Here is a 21210-nt window from a genome sequence, read left to right on the forward strand (position 1 = left end):
TTCCAGAAGATTCCGCCGCACAGTTCTTGAGGACACTATTGAACCATTAGTTATTGTGGTGTTGATCTCGTCACACAGTTCTTGTGAAGTCTTTCTTGGGTCCTTAAGACTGAGAATTCTGAGATGCTTCACTTGTCTGTCTGAAAGTTTATTTTTTCAGCCTCTCCCCTTTCGGTTCTGGTGGCATGGCGGTCTAAAGTGTTCTTTACAGTGCTTGGACTGCATGTCAAGTCCTTGGCTATGCCGCGGTAACTACAGCCAGCATCAAAAAGGGCCTTTATTCGAACCCGTTGCGCACTCATTAGCTCATTCCTCACCTTAGCTATGTTCAAAGAGCAACATTTGCTTCAAGACTGCCTCTAGAGGCTTTGAATCTATACCAAATGGTGGTGTGGCCTCAGTGACAAAACCCTGATGTTACCAATCACTTAATGTGGAAGATAGGCCTTGTGCATTCAAAAGAATAACCGAGCTGTGTCGAAAGACTCTTGCATCACCATCAATTTAACCATGATCACACCTGACAATGAATACACAAGTAATTTGGCTTCTTCTGTGAAGGAACACGATTGTGTGAATAGGCCTAGTTTGTTTTTGTACGGAAATGTACCTAAATCTACTTATGATGGCTCTATTCTATGGTTTATAGAGCATAATGATGACTGTAGGTATTTCATTAGTTTTAAGGGTATTTTAGTGGCCAATTCAACAACCACAACTGAAACCTCTTAAATATGCCTAGTGTTCTAATAATTTTGGCCACCACTGTATATATATATATATTCATTTCCATTCTTTCAAGAGCTGGCCAACTCAAGGATACACTGAAGTCATGATCACTCTAAACTGCTTTTATTCTATTTAGAAATATTTAAGATTCAGTGCTGTTAGTTGTCATACATACTATTGATCAATGTTCAAAACATAAATTCTCATTTACGACATTACAGTACAGGTGAATACATTATAGGCTATTTGAATACAAAAAGCAAAATATTAAATGTAGTCTTGTATGTCATATATGTGTAATTTTCAACTTGCTAAAAAAAAAATGCTGGTGATGGGTTAAAATTCACTCTCAAGTTATCTCAGGACTCCGGAGTTGTAGATGCAGTATATTTATTTAATAACAATTGCAATCAAGCTCACTCACAGCACAAGGATTTAAAGTGAAACAATTTCACTTACATCGCACAGGGTTTATACAACGGATTCATACAACGTCATTAATAATTCAATGCACTTGATTAACAGTGTTTGGAAATTAGCTCCATCAGCTGGTTCAGCAATAATTATGCATATTTTGCAATGTACATTCATTCGTTTGTACTTTAAGGTCCGTTTTCTTCAGTAGAGGTGATAAGGTCGTTCTGTGAAATAAATAAAAGAATGTAAACATGGGGCCCAGGTCCTGCTTCAGGTAAACACAGACTCTCCTGATAGACAACATTAAGCCCATGTCTACATCACATTGAGCAGCTTATGTGTTGAGGACATCAGAATCCGTCTGTGTCTCATTACTTTAGAGATTCATCACTGTACTCACACAACTATATGTCACTTCCAAGTACTTGCTGACACCAGGACAGGGATCAGAGAAGATGGCGTGTGAAGCATGTAACTCACAAGAAGACTTCCCATTGCATCTGCAGATATTGGACAGATTAGAAAGCACACACATGACCATTTTAGTCTTTGCATTTTCTTACAAACGCAGACAGGGTTTGGAATGCAACCTTGTTGCATGTACATTTGCATGTAGTCATTGAACAGATGCTTTTACCCAAAGCAACTAACACTGTTGTACAGATGAACATTATTATTATTAGTCTGGCTGTCCCTGGGTATCAACACCAATAACCCTGGTGTTGTTTCTCTGCCAGCCACAGCAACACAATCCTTGCCTTTGACTTTTTTAAGGCTATTTTGTCAGCTTGTATTGAAAGACTCTGACCTGAAGCGTAGGTTGTCTGTTTGAGAGTCGTAACAGTCTGAGGTTGTTGCGTGAATATCGGGGCAGATCAGGCGATCCCTTCTTCCATAATTGGCCTGGTGAATAGACAGACTTCCCCTGGCTTGGGATGAATCAGCATTGACATAACAGTTACAAATATAACAAAACGTGTAAATAAATGGATATCAGTGTCGTTATTATACATTTGACCTTTGTAATATGGCATGTACAATCTGTATGTTTGCATGTTGCTCAAGGTTTACCACAGCTGATGACACTCCGGGCGTTTTCACACGTTACACTCTGCCTGTGTGTCAAAAAGAAAGAGCCATTTAGTACACCACCATAGAATAGTTACTAGGTGTGTAAAAAATAACCGATAAGTATCGATATCCGTTTTTAGCGTGTTAAATACGACTACATCTATGCGTGAAGTCCCGTATCGGTATTAAAATGACATGAACCGGTCTTTGCCTGATTTAAAAGTTATGTACTGGGTCGCAAGTATTTGTCTCTCCCTTAAATTGCTACTTTTGCCTCTCCGTTTAATTGTTCAATACGCAAAACTCTCACTCGCTGACCTGTTGCATTTGATTTCAGTCAGAACAATGACAGCCTGTAATTGGCCAAAGCCTGCATAGCATTAGCAAATCAGGCTGTATTCTCACAAATAACGCCCCGAGGTACATGGAGGTATTAGATATACAACTATTTATTTCAATGGCCAATGCTATGCTAGCTACTTCAGCTAAGGAAGATAAATCGCTGTTGATCGCGTGATTCTACAGACATCCTCAGATTTAAATAAGTATAATAATAATAAATAGGAGAATATTTGTATCATTTATAATTATGTTTTACATTTATAGTCATGATTCCGAGACCGAGGCATAAATAAAAGCACTATACAAACACAAATGGCAGTGAATAAATAAATAAGCACTAAACTCAATCGCGTGGATATAGCCATAGTGGGATAGAATGGACACATCTACATTCTGCTAAAGTCCCTCCACCTCTGCACCAGTGAAATTAGGTCTGGGTTTACCGGTGCCCGCTTTGACATGATTTTGATCAGTCTGAAGTTGCTTTCGTGTTGCCTGTGGAGTGTGCACACATTGCAATAGCATGCCCTTATAAGGAGCTGGCGGGGTGTTTCTGTATGCAAGTTCAGGTGCATGAGAAAGCGTGTTCAATTAAAGAATCAGTGCACACTGCACAGCTAAGAAAACTTTGGCGGTTTAAGAAAACTTTTCCAGGCGTCCATGAATCTGGCAGAGATCTTTTCTGAGGTTGGTCTTTCGAAGTTGGGAAGAAGATATTAAAAGAGATACTTAAGAAACACACATAACAGTGTTTTCAATTATTGAACTGCATCACATCGCATTGAATCCTGCGGATCGCACTGAATCGTTTTTTTATCAACATGCATCTTTCTTGTATCATATCGTGGCCATGTATCGAGATACGAATCGCATCGTCTTTTTCATGACAGATTCACACTCCTAGTAGGTACGGTCACATTTGAATAGCTTGTTGTAAATATATAGTCACACTTACTGGCTGGGAGGCATGTGAAAGATACATCCAAGTATTTAAAAGTCCCACCACAAGGATCAGAGAACACAGAGTTTGTTACGGGTACAGCACAACTAGACATTCCATCGCACCTGTTAAAAACATAAACAGAGCATTAGTGCGTTGCTGTGCATGTGTGCATTAGTGTGTATAACATTCCATGTATATGCCTTATTTTCGGGTTTGGTACCTGTTGGACATGATGTGTTGAGACCGGAACTGGTGGCATTGGGTGTTTGTAAGCTGACCTGATGGGCGTCCACTGCTACAGGTGGTTCTGTCACTGCGTCCATAGCTGGCTGAGTCCACCTTGATGAAACCCGATTCTGTGGAAAGACAAGCAGTTACAGAAATGTCTATTCAACAAACAGGATGGAGATGAATCAGCATTGAAATAATAATTACAAATACAGCAAAACTTGTAAATATAAAATGTAAATAAATGAATATCAGTGTCATTATTATACATTTGACCTTTGTAATCTGGCATGTACAATCTGTATGTATGCATGTTGCTCAAGGCTTACCACAGCTGATAACACTCCGGGCGTGTTCACACGTTACACTTCTTTCTGTGTGTCAAAAAGGAAATACCATTTAGTAAAACACCATAGACAATCAGTAAGTACGGTCACATTTGGAAAGCTTGTTGTAAATATATAGTTCCACTTACTAACTGGGTCGCATGTGTAAGATACATCCAAGTATTTAAAAGTCCCACCACAAGGATCAGAGAACACAGAGTTTTTAACGGGTACATCACAACTAGACTTTCCATCGCACCTGTTAAAAACATAAACAGAGCATTCGTACATTGCGGTGCATGTGTGCATTAGTGTGTATAACATTCCATGTACGTGCATTATTTTCAGGTTTGGTACCTGTCAGACATGATGTGTTGAGACCGGGACTGGTGGCATTTGGTGTTGGTAAGCTGACCTGATGGGCGTCCACTGCTACAGGTGGTTCTGTCACTGCGTCCATAACTGGCTGAGATCACCTTGATGAAACCCGATTCTGTGGAATGGCAAGCAGTTACAGAAATGTCTATTCAGCAAACAGGAAGTTCCTTTTCCAGGAATAGGACTTATAAATGTATGAGCTCAAGTTATTGTGGATGACTACATCTGACAATAAATGTTATCTTCTACCAGTGGAAATGTGAAAAAGGGTACTGGACAGATTTTAAATGTGTTTTAATATTTGGTTCATTTTTTTGTTTATCATTTGCATATATAGCCTATGTCTCTTACATACCACAGGAGAGATGTGCTGTCCCGTGTTCACATACTGTGTATCTCTTGGCCTCAATGCCTGAAAACAAGGAAAAGCAGCTTGGAGGATGGAGAGGACAGACTAATAAATCAAGTATTGAAACATAGAAATGGTATCAGCATCATCAATAGATAAATAATGGGTCTTACCATTCTGGCACAGGGCGATAAATCCTGGGGGCAGAAATCATACAATGTAACTTTGTTCTGTTTACATCTATCCATTCAAAAAACTAAGAAACAAAAACAAATAGGCCAATAATTTACAGATTCACTGATATAGGTCTAGTTTATTTGAATTCATTTTGCTACAAGTACATTTACAGCCCAGAGCACTTCTAAAGAACCGGTTTTGAACAGTCTACATACCAATGAGTCCGAAGAATGTCTGTCCCTGCATTCTGAAAAGTCTCAGCTAGAGAAAGTGTTGTCTTTGTTTAAATAGGCAAGGCACCAGTGTCTTTTTAGGCCAGACTCGTGGTAAAAATTAGCATACATCCTGGATGTACGTATGTATGTCTACATCCTTGTTAGGGAGCCTATTGTCACGCTACATTGTGAGATCAGTGAGGTGTAATTCCTTCTGAAGTCATTTGTAGTTTACCCTTAAATGGCCCCGGTAGTCATGATGGCTTTTCCAATACCATTTGTTTATCAAGAACAGGTTTATTTACCTCAAACTTTTTCCTTCATATCTGTCAGAGCCATTAAGGTCCAAAGGCCGATTATTTTTGTGATTCGCTTCCATATGATAGCTGACACGTGCAGGTTTTGTTGTCATAGTTCAACAGTACCATTTATAAAGGATTTTGACTTTGGCATTTTTTTCAGAGAAATAGGTTTACCAGAGATAGACACAAAGACAGACAATATGAAAGGGTCTTTGATTGATTATTTGATTGATTTCTTTGGTGGATGGATGGATGGTTGGTGGATGAATTGATTGATTGAAATAATCTTTTATTGTAATGACCTGAAATGTAATTAAATGCATGTAGTTATCATGGTAACAAGTTTGTAAACAAGCCAGTCGCCAAGAAACAACATCGTCATGTTTGTATTTGTTCACTTTGATTATTGTAACCAGCCTACATTATAAACTAAAGCATGTTTAACGATTTCATTTATACTAGCAGGCAATGAAGCTTGAACGTCATTTGCAGGGAATGCTTTGCAACCTCAAAATAACATTCATGAATCACCTACTGTTGCAAGGAGTCCCTATACCTTAACTCCTTGCTGTGCAATGGCACTCAGTTTATAAAATGTCTATTCTACAAACAGGACATTCCTTGGAATTGCACCTAAAAGTATGCGCTCAAGTACACATAAAGGTAACCTTACCATTCCGGCATAGAGAACTGAGAGCTGAAAGGAAGAATACAGTATTGTTTTTTTAGGTTGCCTCTTTCAAAAACGCAACTCTTTCAACTTTCAAGCAAAAGGAATAATAAAATATCAACTGTACTTTTTGAGCATTCGAAATGGGTAAAAAACAATGGCCAACACTAGTAGGCGTAGCACTGTTTTACATCTTCCGTCAGATTGGTACTGCCTTGTATTAAAAAACATTGGGAAGTTGGGGAGGGTGAAAATGAACTAGCATGAGGGAAATTCCTCATATACATTCATGTTTTCATTGTACAATTCATTATGCTATTGCTTGTATAACTTTAAGGGCCCATTTATGGCATTGAAAGGAGTTGGGCTAAGCAAACAAGGAAATAGTTTTGCTATTTGAGGCTCGTTGACAGGATTCTAATGGGCAAACCAACCACAGACTTTCATATTCCCACACCCTCGTGTCCTTAACCCACATGTGCCTCCTTGTACAAACAAGTGTGTGTGTGTGTGTGTGTGTGTGTGTGTGTGTGTGTGTGTGTGTGTGTGTGTGTGTGTGTGTGTGTGTGTGTGTGTGTGTGTGTGTGTGTGTGTGTGTGTGTGTGTGTGTAATTAACACAAATAAAATGGGTGATTTGTTATAGCTCACAAGAGTAACATTGCTTCTACATTCAAAAGAAGCTGATAGATTCTGTTAAATCTGTTTAATTTCATCTGTGGACACATGCCTAGGCAAATGTATAGCATACATGGAAAGACCTAAAGCTTAATGTATCCATATCATCAACAAAAAGTGTACACCAGTACAGTAATGATGTTTTTTACTCCACATAAATAACAGATATACACATCAATTCCATAAAAACAATATGTGAGCATTAGCCTCACACCAAGTTACAAGATTACAAGTTACATATCTACACATTTGCAGGAATGGCAGAACAATTGAGTTGGAGACTAAACATCAAGCAGCAAAACTCATGTTGGTCGCAAGTCTTTCAAGGACTATATATTCACGAGTACGTATACGGTAGATATTCGGTTGCCTGAATGTCCCTTTAATATACAGCTCATAAGTGAAGAACATACAGTCTGTTCAGTAATTGATGTTTTGTATGTTTTTTTTTATATATATATTTTGTAATTATTTAAATATTATATTTATTAGTACCAAAGATGAAACAGTGTGGTGTTGCACAAGTTTGCACTCCCCAGCTTCCATCCTCAGTACAGCTTTTCACTCTTTTTGTTCCTCTTTCAGCCTAAGATGGAGAAGCCCCCTTTAGCGAGTCCTTTATAAGCTATGTACCAATAATGCAAAAGAGTGTCCTTCCTTGCGAGCTGAACGCCTTCTACTCTCGCCTTCAGGGGTTGTGCTGACCAGCTAGCAGGGGTCTTCAGTGACATCTTCAACCTCTCCCTCAGCCTGTCTGTACTCCTCACCTGCTTCAAGAGGACCACCATTGTCCCTGTGCCTAAGACTACTAAGGTCACCTGCATGAGATGTATTTATGATTGGGCTTGGCTAATAATGCACTTCGGTCATACATATGTATTGTTTAGAATTTCTCCTCTGGCACAATTTTCTAATTTCGAATGCAAATTTACGAATTTCTCACAATATTACGTATGCATTGATACGAACAGGTTTTGGAGATCACGTTGCATTGCACAGAGTTCAACTATACAGCAACATAACTTTGATCCGGTCACTACATCTGATCTATCCGTGTGCATCACCACTCTCTCTCTCGCTCGCTCTCTCACTTGCTCTCTCTCTCACTTGCTCTCTCTCTCTCGCTCTACCACACCCAGCCCTAGCCAAGTGTTGCTTCATTATACATTATACATTGTATGAGCAGCACCATTATACAACACTGTGACCTAGTTTCATAGCGTGAACATTTTGATTGACGTCCGTGTATTAATTGCAGAGGGACAATAAAAAAAAACTTTCCCAGGGCACGAAACTGAAGTGGGCAATAGGCTAATATTGACATTATGGATACATTGTGCTATATAAATAAATATGACTTGGCTTGACCTAGAGGCAAGGATTGACACCATTGCACTTTTTATTTTCTCTACTGAACTGATGTTATTTGATATTGATGAAGGGTTAGGGTTAGGGTATTTAATAGGTAATTCATTATTTATATATCGTTTTTTTTTATGTTTTGAAATTAAGCTTGGCCTACCATTTTATTGGAGCGATGAGGGACCAGTGGGGCTTGAAAATGCCCTCTTGTTCTAAGTGGGTAATGACAGAAAAAGTGAGGTTAGTTAGGGAAGAGTTAATTTATTTTTAAAATAATCATCCTGCGATCGGCCAACAATAGATGGAGAGAGAATAGTGGGAGCACAAACTTTAGATCGGGGCAGATTATGGATAGAACCAGACGGACTGAAAATGAGTGAGATGGTGCGAATAGAAACACCCTGAGCTGAAGTGGTTAAAATGTACCTGATAGGGTAGGATAGATAGGACTGTGCCAAAGACGGCACACAGAATCAAAAACAATGCCACTCCCTGGCCAAACAAGGGATCCTGATGAAGGAGGATATGCAGAACATAAGGGTATGTTTAGAAAGGGGAATCATGAAGAGGAACGGACAGTGTTTGATCTATTTGTCAAGGTAGGACAGAGAGCTCAGGAAATAATGCCACCCCCTCCCGTCATGCCAACAGCCCCACAATGCTCACTGGTGAAGCAGATGCCTCCACTGGGGTGACGGAGGGCCAGGAGAGAAAGGTGGAGGATCTAGCAGAAGTAGTGAAAATGTGGTGAACAAAGGGGGTTTTGCTCATTTTGTAAAGAAAATACTTACAAACATCAGAGGGCATTAGGTTGCTTTAGGGCAGCGTTTCTCAAAGTGTGGGGCACAGAGACGTGACAGGTGGGCCGTGAATGAACACGATGAGAGGAAGACTTTTTGTATTGATGTCAGGTGTAGTTTACCCAACAATGGCCTATACCAGTGTTTCTCAAAAACGTTCAGAGCAAGGACCACTTAGCCAATAAAAAAAACCTTGCAGACCATCTAACTAAATACGTAGTATATCCCCGGAACAAGAGGCCTCCTACCCAGACCTGGCGCCAGACAATTGTTAGCGGCACATGATTTTCGCGGGTGGGCTCTCCTTTTTTATGTACCGGCAGGCTAGTTACATTAGTATAGATATGACAATGCACTAGGCGAAGCATCTGGAACCCTGCCCCATGCGTGACTTGGTGAGTTTGAGTTTGAGCTTGGTGAGTTTCCATTTGGAATAACACCTAAAATACTGCATATGATACATTAGAGGAATGTAACTGTGATGGGGGGGGGGACTACCTAGCAACCACCATGACTCACTTCAGGAGACACAGAGGATGAAGTGGTGATGACAGTTTATTTGGAGATTATCATGAGGCTCTTGTGGCTCACTAGACTGACTAGCGGCACCGCTGATGCCACTGCAGCCACCATGCCCGCTCCAGTTCCGCCCGTGATGCCAGCTCCCACTCACTTTCAACAGCTACTGTATTTATTGGACTGGACTAAATGTATTATATATATAAATAAAGGCATTTCTCCAGGTTGTTAAACCACTTTAGACAGCAATGATGACTTTTTTCTATCTATTTTCTAGCTAGAATAAAATTTGCTTATCTAGATCACGTTTATTTCTCTCACACTTTTTCCATCTCTGTCAGAGCCATTTCTGTGATTTGCTTCCTTACGTGCAGACTTTGCTATCACAGTTCAAAGGTTGGGGGGTAGTCTGAGGTAGCTTTGATGTTGCAATGGTCCAAGTGGCAACTGCTCAAGACCCAAGTGGTTATATTTTGGTGGCCAGCTGAAGAATATGACATGATGTTTAAACACACACACACCATTAATGGTCACCCCATGCCACTCATCTGATTTTTGACTTTGTCATTTTTGTTGATTTATAGATATATATTTTTAAGCCCAGGCAAGGCTCGATATTGAGAGTGCTAGTGCTTGTCTGACTGATTGATTCATTGATTGACTCTTTTGTCATTATTAGGCTACAGTTAAGGCAAATTTTAAATTTGATCAGTGCCCGTTCCTCTCCACGATATATAAAAAGATGTATGCCCCTTTCTTTAAAATGTGTTATTTTGTGTTGTTAATGTTATGTTTAGTGTATATTTTCTTACTGTTAAGATTGTACATTTTGTATTCACCTCCTGGTATATAGGCTATCTATTTGACTATTTGAATATCTTTGATTTTCTACGTCACTGACCTCCTCTCCTCTCCTCTCCCACCTGGTTACTATGGTTACCACTTTGTAAACACGCAGGTAGGCATGGCAGCAACACGGGAGGCAGGTAGGTAGCTATCAAGCTAGGCTACATACAGTTATATAAATCTGTTATATAACTAGCTACGTGCTTTGACATTACACAATTCGATTACTGTATACAGTTGTGGTTGAAGGTTATCGGGTTAGCATCTGTGTTTGCTTTGCTTAGCCTATTTCAGGCCGGACTGAGGCTTACAAAAAACAATTAACGTTAGCCTTATGTGACGTTGCTCATCGTGTCAGCGGTCTAACTGTGTGCATCAAATTTACACTGTTATCCTAGCGATAGATTTAAAATGTAGTCTGGGTCAACGGTTTAGCCTCGGTCAATTTAAAAAGGCTTCTAGCAAAAGCTAAATAGGCTTACCACTAATCCACTGCTTTACTGTCATGTTACCACATTCCCACGCTATACGAAATAAGGGAAACTATTACAATAATCAGAATCAGAATCCGATTCATGTTTATTGGCCAAGTACATTTTCATATACAAGGAATTTGTTATGATGTTGAGTTGCTCTCAATGTACTTCAACTGAAAATATGCAGTATATCACAACAGTTTAGGATCAAATAAATAAATATAATATACTTCCCTTGGGAGATAATATAATTGTCAACTGTTCATCAGAGTGACGGCAAGGGGAAAAAAACTGTTCCTGTGTCTGGGGTTTTTGATGTGCAGGGATCTGAAGCGCCTGCCAGAGGGGAGGAGCTGGAACAGATTATGTCCAGGGTGTGAGGGGTCTGCAATTAGTTCCCTGGCTTTGGTGGTGTACAGGTCCTGGATGGTGGGCAGGTCATAATACAAGGAATATAAATAAAATAGTAAAAGAAAATAGAACAGGCAAAAACAATGAAAGTAGGTCAATGCTCAGCAGTTAGTTAGAGATATCTATGTCCCACAATCACTAAAAAGTTACTGCATTTCCTAGCAGCCCCTCGTGTGGCGTTTGGGAGCTGCCGGCAGCGTGGGGTGTTCCCAACCCACTGTCCCCCCAATCGCTTGGGCAATGAGATGCTAGCAATGAAAGGCTCCCCGAAGCGCGGCCCCGGCTGCTATGACAACCATGTGGTGAGCTGAGCCCTAGGTCTGGTAGGCCACTTCATCCTCACTTGTGTAACGAAAATGAATAAGAACTGTGTTATGTCAATTCTGAGCTTTCCAAATGACTACAAAACAATGGCAATGAACTCGTAGGCCCAGCGTTTTTTTCCTTCTGCTTTCAGATTGGCACTGTGTTGTATGACATCCAGAAAAGACCAGAGAGCAAGAAAGGCTATGTTTTAGCAGCAAGAACAGCCGCACGTTTCCGCCCACCTGCCCAGGTGAGACAACTCTTAGGGAATTCTATCATTATCCTTGAAAGATTTGCTATGGTTTCATGCCATGACAAAACAAAGTATGCCAAGGGCACTATCACATGCAAAGTCCAAGAGGGGCCATTAATGTGAGCAATCTGTCTTTGCACACCATTGCATTTATGTGCACGCCCACCATGGCTGCATACTTTTAATATCTAACAAGAGACAACAAGGACATTTTAGGGGGAAAAGAGTACTCAATTTAAAGTACTACATGGTGAAACAAGCATCTTTTTAACTGTTTGGCAGGCAATGCTGTACTTGCTGATGCTAATCGTGTTTGTATCACATTTTCGCAATTCTCCGTCTTTATCTTTAGACGGTGACGCCCTCACCACAGAAGTACCAGCCAAACTGGGCCGTGTCTAAAACAGAACCTCCAGGGAAAACCCCTTTCAACTCCACCACGTCCAGATCCACAGTCAAGCATATCGGTGCCAGCTTAAGACCAGGGTGAGCTGTCTTCAGTCTTCAGTCTCAACAATGATCAGAAGCAAACTTCTGGATGGTATCAGTGTTGCTAATACACGGCTGCCCAGTAGATGTCACAAGACATGCACATACCATCTGAAACAGTTATGATATCAGCATTAGAGACAAAGGCATCTTGTCAAGTTTCGCAGCGCCATCTCTGCTTTAAAGTCTGTTACAAACAGCTTTGTGGCTCTTCTGTTATATGCCTGGGGCAGTAAGTACCCTCAGAAGCAAGTATAGCATTTAAGAGTCACATAGAAATAGAAATAGAAAAGCCTTTATTGTCATTGTATTTGCATACAACGAAATTGGGAGTGCTTCTCCTGTTGGTGCGACGAGGGACAACATAGAACATAACAACAACATATAACACAACAATATTACATATCTTAAAACGGTAGTAATAGCATCAAAAATATATATAAATATTAAGAGTACATACATTCTGCAGAAGAGTTGGAAGTGTCAATGGTGTCCTCCTGTCCTTTCCATCCCCAGCCCAGGGACCTACGCTCATGACACGGCTGCCTGCAGGAAGGTGTCCTGGCCCATGAAGTTCGGCTCTCCAGACTGGAGTAGGCTGCCGCAGCTGGAGAGGAAGGCGCTGAGGACAGAGGTGAGGGAGAGGAGTAGCTTTGGTGTTTGTTATCTTTAAAGTCTTGCCCAGGGGTGTAGTCCAGGGTATACACAGGTATACGGAGTATACCCACTTATTTTTCAGTCAGCATTGCGTATACCCGCTTCTCAAAACAGGGTGTTTATCATGTGCTGTATGGGCTGCTTAAAAAAAAATTAAGAGTACACCCACTTCTCCACCACTATACCTCTGGTCTTGCCTTTGAAGAATTCACCTCTAGTCAGAGAATGTTTACATCCGTGTTGTACACCACTATTAAAGATGACCTTTTATGCTTTTCTGGGTTTGAACTACACTCTAGTGTGTGGTATAGCTTTTCGTGCATGTTAAAGGTCTGCAGTTACAAAGCTCAAATCGCCACCATTGACTTGCACGTGTTAGAGAAAGGCAAGAGGGAGGGGGGACTTCTCTCCCTTCATCTACTACATTCTGATATCAGAGTAAACCATTGCGTCAATTATGTCCCATTATTTCTCTCAAGATTGTTTAATGTGTATGTGAAGCCATTTAACATCATCCACAAGTGGTTGTGATCACTTTTGAGTGAGTGCCTTTTATTGGTTAAGTGATTTTGAGAAATGAAACGTTGCTAGGGCTATGCTGCAAATAGTGTTGCCTGGTTGCTATGGTTATCTGGTAGCTAAGGAACATTTTGAATAACTTACAAAAAAAAAAACTTGCTGTTTGTTCGATTTTGTTCACCCAACCTGGCTTTTAAGTAATCCTCCCGGCAGCCAGAAAATGTGTGAAGCCCTCTACTATTCTCCCTGTACACAAACAGCTGCACCTCCAGTCACCAGTCCGTCAAGCTCCTCAAGTTCGCGGACGACACCACCCTCATTGGGCTCATCTCTGGTGGGGATGAGTCTGCCTACAGGTGGGAGATTGACCATCTGGTGACCTGGTGTGGACAGAACAATCTAGAGCTCAATGCGCTGAAAACAGTGGAGTTGATTATAGATTTCAGGAAGAGCCCAGCCTCACCCTCCCCCATCACCCTGAGCGACGCCCCAGTTGACAGTGTTGAGTCCATCCGCTTCCTGGGCACCATCATCTCCCAGGACCTCAAGTGGAAGCTAAACATCATCTCCCTCACCAAAAAGGCACATCAGAGGATGTACTTCCTGCGGCAGCTGAAGAAATTCAACCTGCCAAAGGCAATGATGTTGAACTTTTACACCTCCATTGAGTCCATCCTCACCTCCTCCATCACCATATGGTACGCGGCTGCCACTGCTAAGGACAAAAGCAGACTGCAGCGTGTCATTCGTTCAGCGGAGAAGGTGATTGGCTGCAATCTGCCATCTCTCCAGGACCTGTATGGATCCAGGACCCTGAGGCGTGCCGGGAAGATTATGGCCGACCCCTCCCACCCTGGTCACAAACTCTTTGTGACCCTCCCCTCCGGCAGAAGGCTGCGGTCCATCAGGACCAAAACCTCGCGCCACCAGAGCAGCTTCTTCCCGTCTGCGGCTGGCCTCATCAACAAGGCCCGGCCCCAGCCCCCCAACACGGACTCTAATCCTGAACTCTAAATTGCACACTTATATTTCGTTTTTTCCCATGTTTAATAACTTAATATGTATATAATAACTTAATATGTGTATTGTTTATTGTTTACTGTGTATGTTTATTGTTTGCACCAACGAACCACAAAAAATTCCTGGTAGGTGAAAACCTACTTGGCAGTAAAAACTTTTCTGATTCTGATTCTGATGTTTTGCTCCACAGTTAGACAGGCAGGTGAATTAAGGTGAACAAAGCAGTAATTCAAGTATGGAGGGAAGAGGTGGGAGACAAAAAAAATCGAAACAGTATTATATCGATGCAGCAGTGCCAAGTAACATATTTATTTAATATTATGATGTTGATTTTATTTAGGTACATACATCTACTCTGAAAAAATTTCTTCTGTGCCAATTCCCACGCCTAGAATGTTTATTCGCATATAAGAATAGAGGGTCAGACAAAGCTCTTGTGACAGCAGCATGCAGCAGGTTTAAAGTGTAGCTCACAACCATTAAACCTCTTAAGCTAAGGATGTGAGTACCAGCCCTATGCTTGGATAGTAGACCCTGTGATGTGTTCAACCAGCATTGTTTCCGAGGAATCCCCCTGCAGTCAGGAAACTTTTATACCACCACCCCTACACCCCCCATTCCAAACCATGCGAGTTAATTTCACTCCCATTCCAAAATCTTTTTAACAGAGTTCTAATTCCATTGAATTCATGAGCTATCCCAGCATTCAGAGGTCTGATATTTTTTTACCATCACCGCTGGATATGAATGATTGCTGCCATTGGCATAGTCCCTCAAAAGAACTATAAAACCAAGAATTGTAAAATATCCCATAAAATATAACAGGCCTATTCAGGATCAAGCCACCCACCAGCAAAATGCTAATAGGTTAATTCTGTCTGCTTGTCTTGTGATGTAGTGTTCATCATTTTAAATGGATTTTCTAGCTTTACAGCTGTGTGTGCTGTCAAGACTACATTCCTGTCCTTTCCTCAGTTAGACCTTTTAACGTTTTCTTTTGCAAGGTGGGATGATTCATCGTTTTTCTTTTATTGTTCTATTTCCGTCCAGCTTCAACGTGACAAGGAGTTTGTGAAGCAGAGGAGCAGAGTGGCGTACCTCCAGTTATACTACCTCTGAGTCAGCAGAGACGTCAGCAGCAGAAATGATTGCCCTGTCTGGATTTATATTTCTGCCTGCACTATAAACCTGTTCCTGCACATCCTCCCCCTACTTTTTTTGGCAGTATTTTACAGGAATGTTACAGCTTGAACAGCCTGCTTGTTACATGTTACTGAAGAAAAAAAAAAAAAGTGTTATTCGGAACCAAATTTTGACCTCTTTCCTTATCTGCCTCCTTTGATAAAGTAACCATGGTCTAGTATTACAGCCTTAATCTAAGGAATATTGCCCTTGATAGTAACACCTCTGGCTGATTTTTTTTATGGTGATATTCTGTGTCAACTTATCACAATGCTGGTCATGTCATGTGAATTAGTGAAATAAAGCTTTATAAAGCAGAGATCAGATCTTATGCGGTCTTGTTTCAGGGCTCTAAGTTATGAAAGATCACACATACAAAAATTAAGACAATAGCATAACTACAGTTTAATAGGAAAAACAAACCCTCTTTGTATTCACACACAAACTCATTAGTTTGGGGGTTGGGTGGGGGTGATGGCAAAATAAACAAGACGTATCTTTCTTTAAAAAGAAAAAGAAAAAAAGATCAGTCTTCTTCCACAGCCTTCACTTCAATATTAATTGTGACGGTTGAGTAAAACCTCAGAGCATCTCAGCTCAGTGAACAGCTCCAGCTCCTTTTTCGAGAGTCCACTTTAGCGACCCTCACGTTGCCTGCCCTGAGGTCTCAGTTCACAGTACACAGAGGCAGAAAGCGGCTCAGATCCTGGAATCTGACTCCTTGGCTGTTGACTGATCAAAAACAAAACTGTCTATGAAAGTGTCCATTGAGTTTCTTCTTTATTTCTTCCGTCTGACCTTGGGTTTCTTGACTGGCCTCAGGTAGGGATTATCAATCATGTTCTCCTCGCTGGCCTTCACTGTTGGCACTACGCCACCAGGGGTCAGTCCAGAGTTCTCCTTGTCTACTCCAGAATCATCCTGCATCAGAGAGAGAGAGAGATAGAAGAAATAAAAAGGTACATCGTTTCTTATTGGCCATGTCCTAGCAAAGCCTTAGACCTTGCAGTCTGACAGGCAGTCTAGCGTATGAGGACAGCGCAAAACTAAAAAAAGCACAGAGAACACACACTCATCTCAAAAGTAAAACAACCACAGATAATAAAAAAAAAGGTTTTTAAACTAATATGGGTCGGTTCTGGGCAGACATGACTTATGTTCTGTTCACTACGCACGCTCCGGCTCCAAAAGCCACAGGGCCAGCCTCAGACTTACGTTGGTGATGTTGCCGGGGTTGTTCTCGCTGTCTGTCTGGTCGTCCTGCTCAGAGGAGTCCGTCTCCTCCAGGGCCTGCAGCTCCAGCTCAGATGGGAGGAGTGCATTCAGGTAGGGGATAGAGCTCGGGCGGGCAGCGATCACTGCACACACAAAACCATAGTTAACATCCTTTCAGGTGTGTAGCGCCACATCTGAAACCGTTAAATATGAATGATAACCCGGAGACACCTAGTGAAATATTGCAGTAGTAGCTCAACTTTGAAGTTTGTGATTCTAACCAATTGAATGTTTTTTTATTAAACTTTTAGGTGCCAGAAATAGGTGTATTCCAGTAATGAAGACAATGGATCAGTATGTATCCCATCAGTATTGAAATGACTCTCTTTAAGCAAGCCCTGTTATTTAACACCTAATGCTCTGTTATGATCACACAACCTGATCCCTTCATCTGACTGACAACCCTTCTGAACTACCAGGCTATATATCAGGCTCGAGCAATTCCCCTTTTCTAACATTTCTAGATTTGCAACGCTTCTTTTCATTTTTTGAATAATGTGGGAAGAGCGCTCACGTGGGAAGGCTGTGACGTCATCCTTGAAGAGGCTCTGGGTCTGCCCCGTCTTGGCCATGAAGCGGGTGAGCGCTCGCTCCACATCCCGCCTCTGGGAGGCAGCCTTCTCACGGACCACCTGGTAGTCCGACACTGGCTCCCGAAACGTCTTTGCAAACACACAACAGCAGAAATGGTCAGCAAGCAAACTGATGCACCTGAGCCCTGGGCAGAGGACATATGAGTATCCACTTTAATCAGGTAACAGTTCATTCAAGAATAATTTTCACGTTTTACTTCTTGACAGGCTTTGTCCACTCAGTGGTCAGCAAAGCTATGACAGTGGGATTTTATGGTTAAATGAGAATATTTTATCAAATATACCGGCGTCTTAATGTATGTGTGAGGATCAGGGAATTCTGGGAAATGGCTGGGAATATGGGCGGGATGTGTTCGCTTCTGTCCAGCAATGAGCGCCTTGGGAATCACAGGCGGATTCGTCACTGGAGCTGAGGACATAAACATGACAGTAACAGTTTCGCTCTTTTCTCAGAAGAGGTATATGCTATAGAAGACACCCTTCAACACTACTGATGATACGTACGTGCCGTTATGACCATTCTCTGAGATCTTTTAGCATACACTGGCAGCGTGTCAACGTTGAAGCCTGTGGATGACAAAACAGAGCCGCACCTCTTAGAAACTAAGGAAATAAAAATCAAGGCCCTGAATACTTTTTCTCCTGGAAATTGTTCCTACAGGCATGTGGTAAACGACCAAGGTGCTTTCACCACTTGCATGCCACTTACGTAACTGTTCTGATCAAATTGCTGAAACCACGCTGAAACGTCGACCTATGCCGGCCACTTACCCATTTCTATAAGTGTAATCACCACATCAGGGAGTGTCGGTACGCTTCTGGCCGTGTGCTCGCAGTATGTCTTTGCACAACGACCAATTTCCGTGATATCTGCAGGGAGAGCAGGAGAGAGTTGAGGGCAGCTGAACAATGGCGGTAGCCCCAAAATGAATGGCTACATCAGTGTTCACCTCAAAAATAGCCGCGTCATGCTGTGCCGAAGATTAAATCCTGAACATTAACTGAAGCGTTCTAAAAGATTGGCACTTTCAAATGACAAACAAGGCTGACTTCAGTCAGGCAGAAGGCATGGGTCTGTGGGTACAGTCACTACTTATTGACCTTCAAGAGAAGTAGAAATCAATGTGGAGGCAATTTTATACTGCTAAAAACCAGGGAACGGTTAAGTTTACTTTCAAACTGCCACAATTTTCCCAATCTCCCCACAGCCTGTAGGCTTTCACAGTTACGGTCTTATCAATATTATAACAGTCCTAAATCACTCTGTTCATTAGGCTATGGACAGCCAGGACATTTCTCCAAAATCCTTATTAGGACAGCATTCACCATGTGACTTTATTGTCTTTCATTTCAGTTTTTTTAATGTTAGTGCTTTTGTTTGTTTTATGGGGGGAGGGGGGACTCAGAGCTCAACAGCCTGGGGTTATGTTGTTTCATATGTCAAAGTCAGATAAAGACAGAGTCATGTAAGAGTAATTCTGTCTGTATGTGGATGAGGAAGAGGGTGAAGATCAAGCGTAAGTTCTCCCTTACAGCTCTGCATCATCTCGGTGAGGGACTCCACCGCAGCCTTCTCGGCGCTCTCATAGCCGCACTCCGTCAGGAGCGAGCTCACCACCACCTGAAGGGTGCGGCGCCGCGCCAAGTAGTAGTTCTCCGCCGGACTAGTGGACGCCTTGTTCGTGGCAGAACGCTGGAGAAGCAGAGAGGAGCGGGTAAGAATTGTTGTGTGTCAATTAAGTTTGAAGATTATTATTATTATCATTATTATAACACTGCACATACACACACACACACACACACACACACACACACACACACACACACACACACACACACACACACACACACACACACACACACGCACACACACACACACACACAAACAAACCTTTGAAAGTAGCTGGTGATGAGCACATCAATGAATCTTAATGTTTTTTTTCCCCACCAAACACAGAGCCCCCTCTATCAGTCTATCTGCACAATGCTGAACATGTGTTTCCTAAATTTTTCCTAATTAGTTATAGCCATACTATAATTCTGAATTAAGCTCCAGTCATACTTACTCACAACAATAAACCAATCAGTTTTTATAAATATAAACAATCAGCCATACACTAAGGGATTTTGATGAATTTGCCATCTCTGAAAAAGTATTATTATTATTGTTGTTGTTGTTATAATATTGTTGTTTTGTTGCTGTTATTATTATCATTTTACTGACGTTACTATCAAGTGGACAAGGCAGTCTGGTAGGACACTAGCCAGTGTTATGACAACAAAGAGATTACAGTATCTTTGATGACAACCAGATCAGCCCACAGACAATCCCTGTGTTGTTGTGCCCATGTGAACTCACCAGAGACAAATAAAACGTCAATGTCAGCAAGTAGCTGCTGTCAAGAGGCATAATACGTTGGCTCACTAAACGTTGAAAACGTCAGGCACCTCTCTTACGTCTGGTACAATACATTTCGGACAAATAACGTTGGGAAGATAGCCTTAACTTAAGCAAGTTAGGTATCTACCTAGCTACATCTACATAGTCATAGTGTTGACGCTAAAGGTACACTAACTTCCTGCTAACTTACAACTCATATACATACAAAGCGGTAAGAGCACAATGATGTCACATATTTTCTGGGTGAATGATACTAACAGCAAAACAAGTTGACATGATTATGCATCGAATGCTGGCTAAATTACGAAGTTAGCTTGTGTTTGGGGGCTAACCTTATGTAGCTTACGTTAGCTATTGTTCTTATAAAACACCTTAAGTAGATAGAAAACATAGGTGTAAGGCTCGAATTTACATCAGTATGAATACTTCAAAACTATTCGTCCAGGTTAGCCATTTTGTTAAATGTGGCAACATTAGTATTGAACAGGAGGTTGTTGTAGACACAGTGCGTTTCTTTCGTTAGGCTAACTAAAGACAGCTATTATACGATTAAAAAAAGAATGCAGGGTTACCATTCCAAGATTTAGGGTATGGCTACCCATAACCGCCGGATCTGCCATCTTCACCACACTCTGTAGTCGTCAGGTACTTAAGAAACAACAATTAGTCTTCTTACTTTGCTACATGTTCTACCTTCAAAAAAGGGTATTTTCCTAGCGGTGTGTGATAGCTAAGCATAGCAAACGGGGCCGACGACGTCACATCCGTGTTTTGCATTGTACGGACTGGAAATTCTTTGTACACATCGGCCAAGAGGCCATTGATGTTAATGCATAGAGTTTCTCACAAGTACTTAACTGATCTGTATTGACCAATAAACGGAATATCACACATTTAAATCGGTGGGTTAAAGCCACTTTATATAATTACGGTAAAAAGCTGTTGTTTAAAACGAAATATTGCTTTCTAACAAATGACTCAAGTCAAGTCATTAGGTCTAACTGTTGTCTGATGTACCACCAGATTGCACCTGATTCTGCACCGGTATAGGCCCGATTAATCGCAAATGCAACTGCTATCGGGTCTTTCATACTACCTCAAAAGTAAGTCATAGGAAGCTAACTTTATCATCAAGTGCTCACACTGTTGTGCTGAGATTTCACTCTATGTTACGACTTGTAACAGTGCAGTGCATCCCCAAGACCAGTCAGCAGCCTGTTGGCTACTGAAGATCAAGTTGTCCTCCAGACACCTGTGCATTGTTTAGGCCTCCCGTCA

General features: G+C 41.4%; 3 protein-coding genes across 3 annotated transcripts; 1 reads left to right on the forward strand and 2 right to left on the reverse strand.

Moving 5' to 3' along the window:
- Positions 1–1522: 1522 nt before the first annotated feature.
- Positions 1523–5206, reverse strand: LOC308361183 (L-rhamnose-binding lectin CSL2-like; the record flags this gene model as incomplete). Its single annotated transcript, XM_080833444.1, has 8 exons — positions 1523–1646; positions 1955–2075; positions 2218–2261; positions 3511–3624; positions 3723–3858; positions 4790–4846; positions 4957–4980; positions 5176–5206. 8 exons carry the CDS (start codon positions 5204–5206, stop codon positions 1523–1525), a joined length of 651 nt encoding a protein of 216 aa, XP_080689570.1.
- A 5214-nt stretch (positions 5207–10420) lies between these two features.
- LOC308361184 (ciliary microtubule-associated protein 3) lies at positions 10421–15600 on the forward strand (the record flags this gene model as incomplete). Its single annotated transcript, XM_080833445.1, has 6 exons — positions 10421–10490; positions 11403–11539; positions 11695–11793; positions 12149–12282; positions 12802–12919; positions 15532–15600. Coding segments are annotated over 6 exons (627 nt in total), but the record flags the coding sequence as incomplete, so codon positions are not given.
- A 444-nt stretch (positions 15601–16044) lies between these two features.
- Positions 16045–20661, reverse strand: taf8 (TAF8 RNA polymerase II, TATA box binding protein (TBP)-associated factor). The gene is made up of 8 exons (XM_080833537.1): positions 20505–20661; positions 19065–19224; positions 18303–18401; positions 18036–18098; positions 17816–17940; positions 17453–17600; positions 16879–17021; positions 16045–16584 (listed from the first exon to the last, which is right to left on the reverse strand). The coding sequence occupies exons 1-8, from the start codon at positions 20550–20552 to the stop codon at positions 16444–16446; spliced, it is 927 nt and encodes a 308-aa protein (XP_080689663.1). The 5' UTR covers positions 20553–20661; the 3' UTR covers positions 16045–16443.
- Positions 20662–21210: the final 549 nt, after the last annotated feature.

Source organism: Sprattus sprattus, assembly GCF_963457725.1.
Source record: "Sprattus sprattus genome assembly, chromosome: 2".
NCBI classification, from domain to species: Eukaryota; Metazoa; Chordata; class Actinopteri; order Clupeiformes; family Clupeidae; genus Sprattus; species Sprattus sprattus.

Excerpts from the sequence above, each read along its gene's own strand:
- taf8 (XM_080833537.1), bottom strand. The coding sequence starts at position 20,552 with ATGGCAGATCCGGCGGTTATGGGTAGCCATACCCTAAATCTTGGAATG. Across the intron at positions 18,099-18,302 it reads GATTACACTTATAGAAATGG|GCTTCAACGTTGACACGCTG; the intron begins GTAAGTGGCCGG and ends TGTCATCCACAG. Across the intron at positions 17,941-18,035 it reads GAGAATGGTCATAACGGCAC|CTCCAGTGACGAATCCGCCT; the intron begins GTACGTATCATC and ends TTATGTCCTCAG.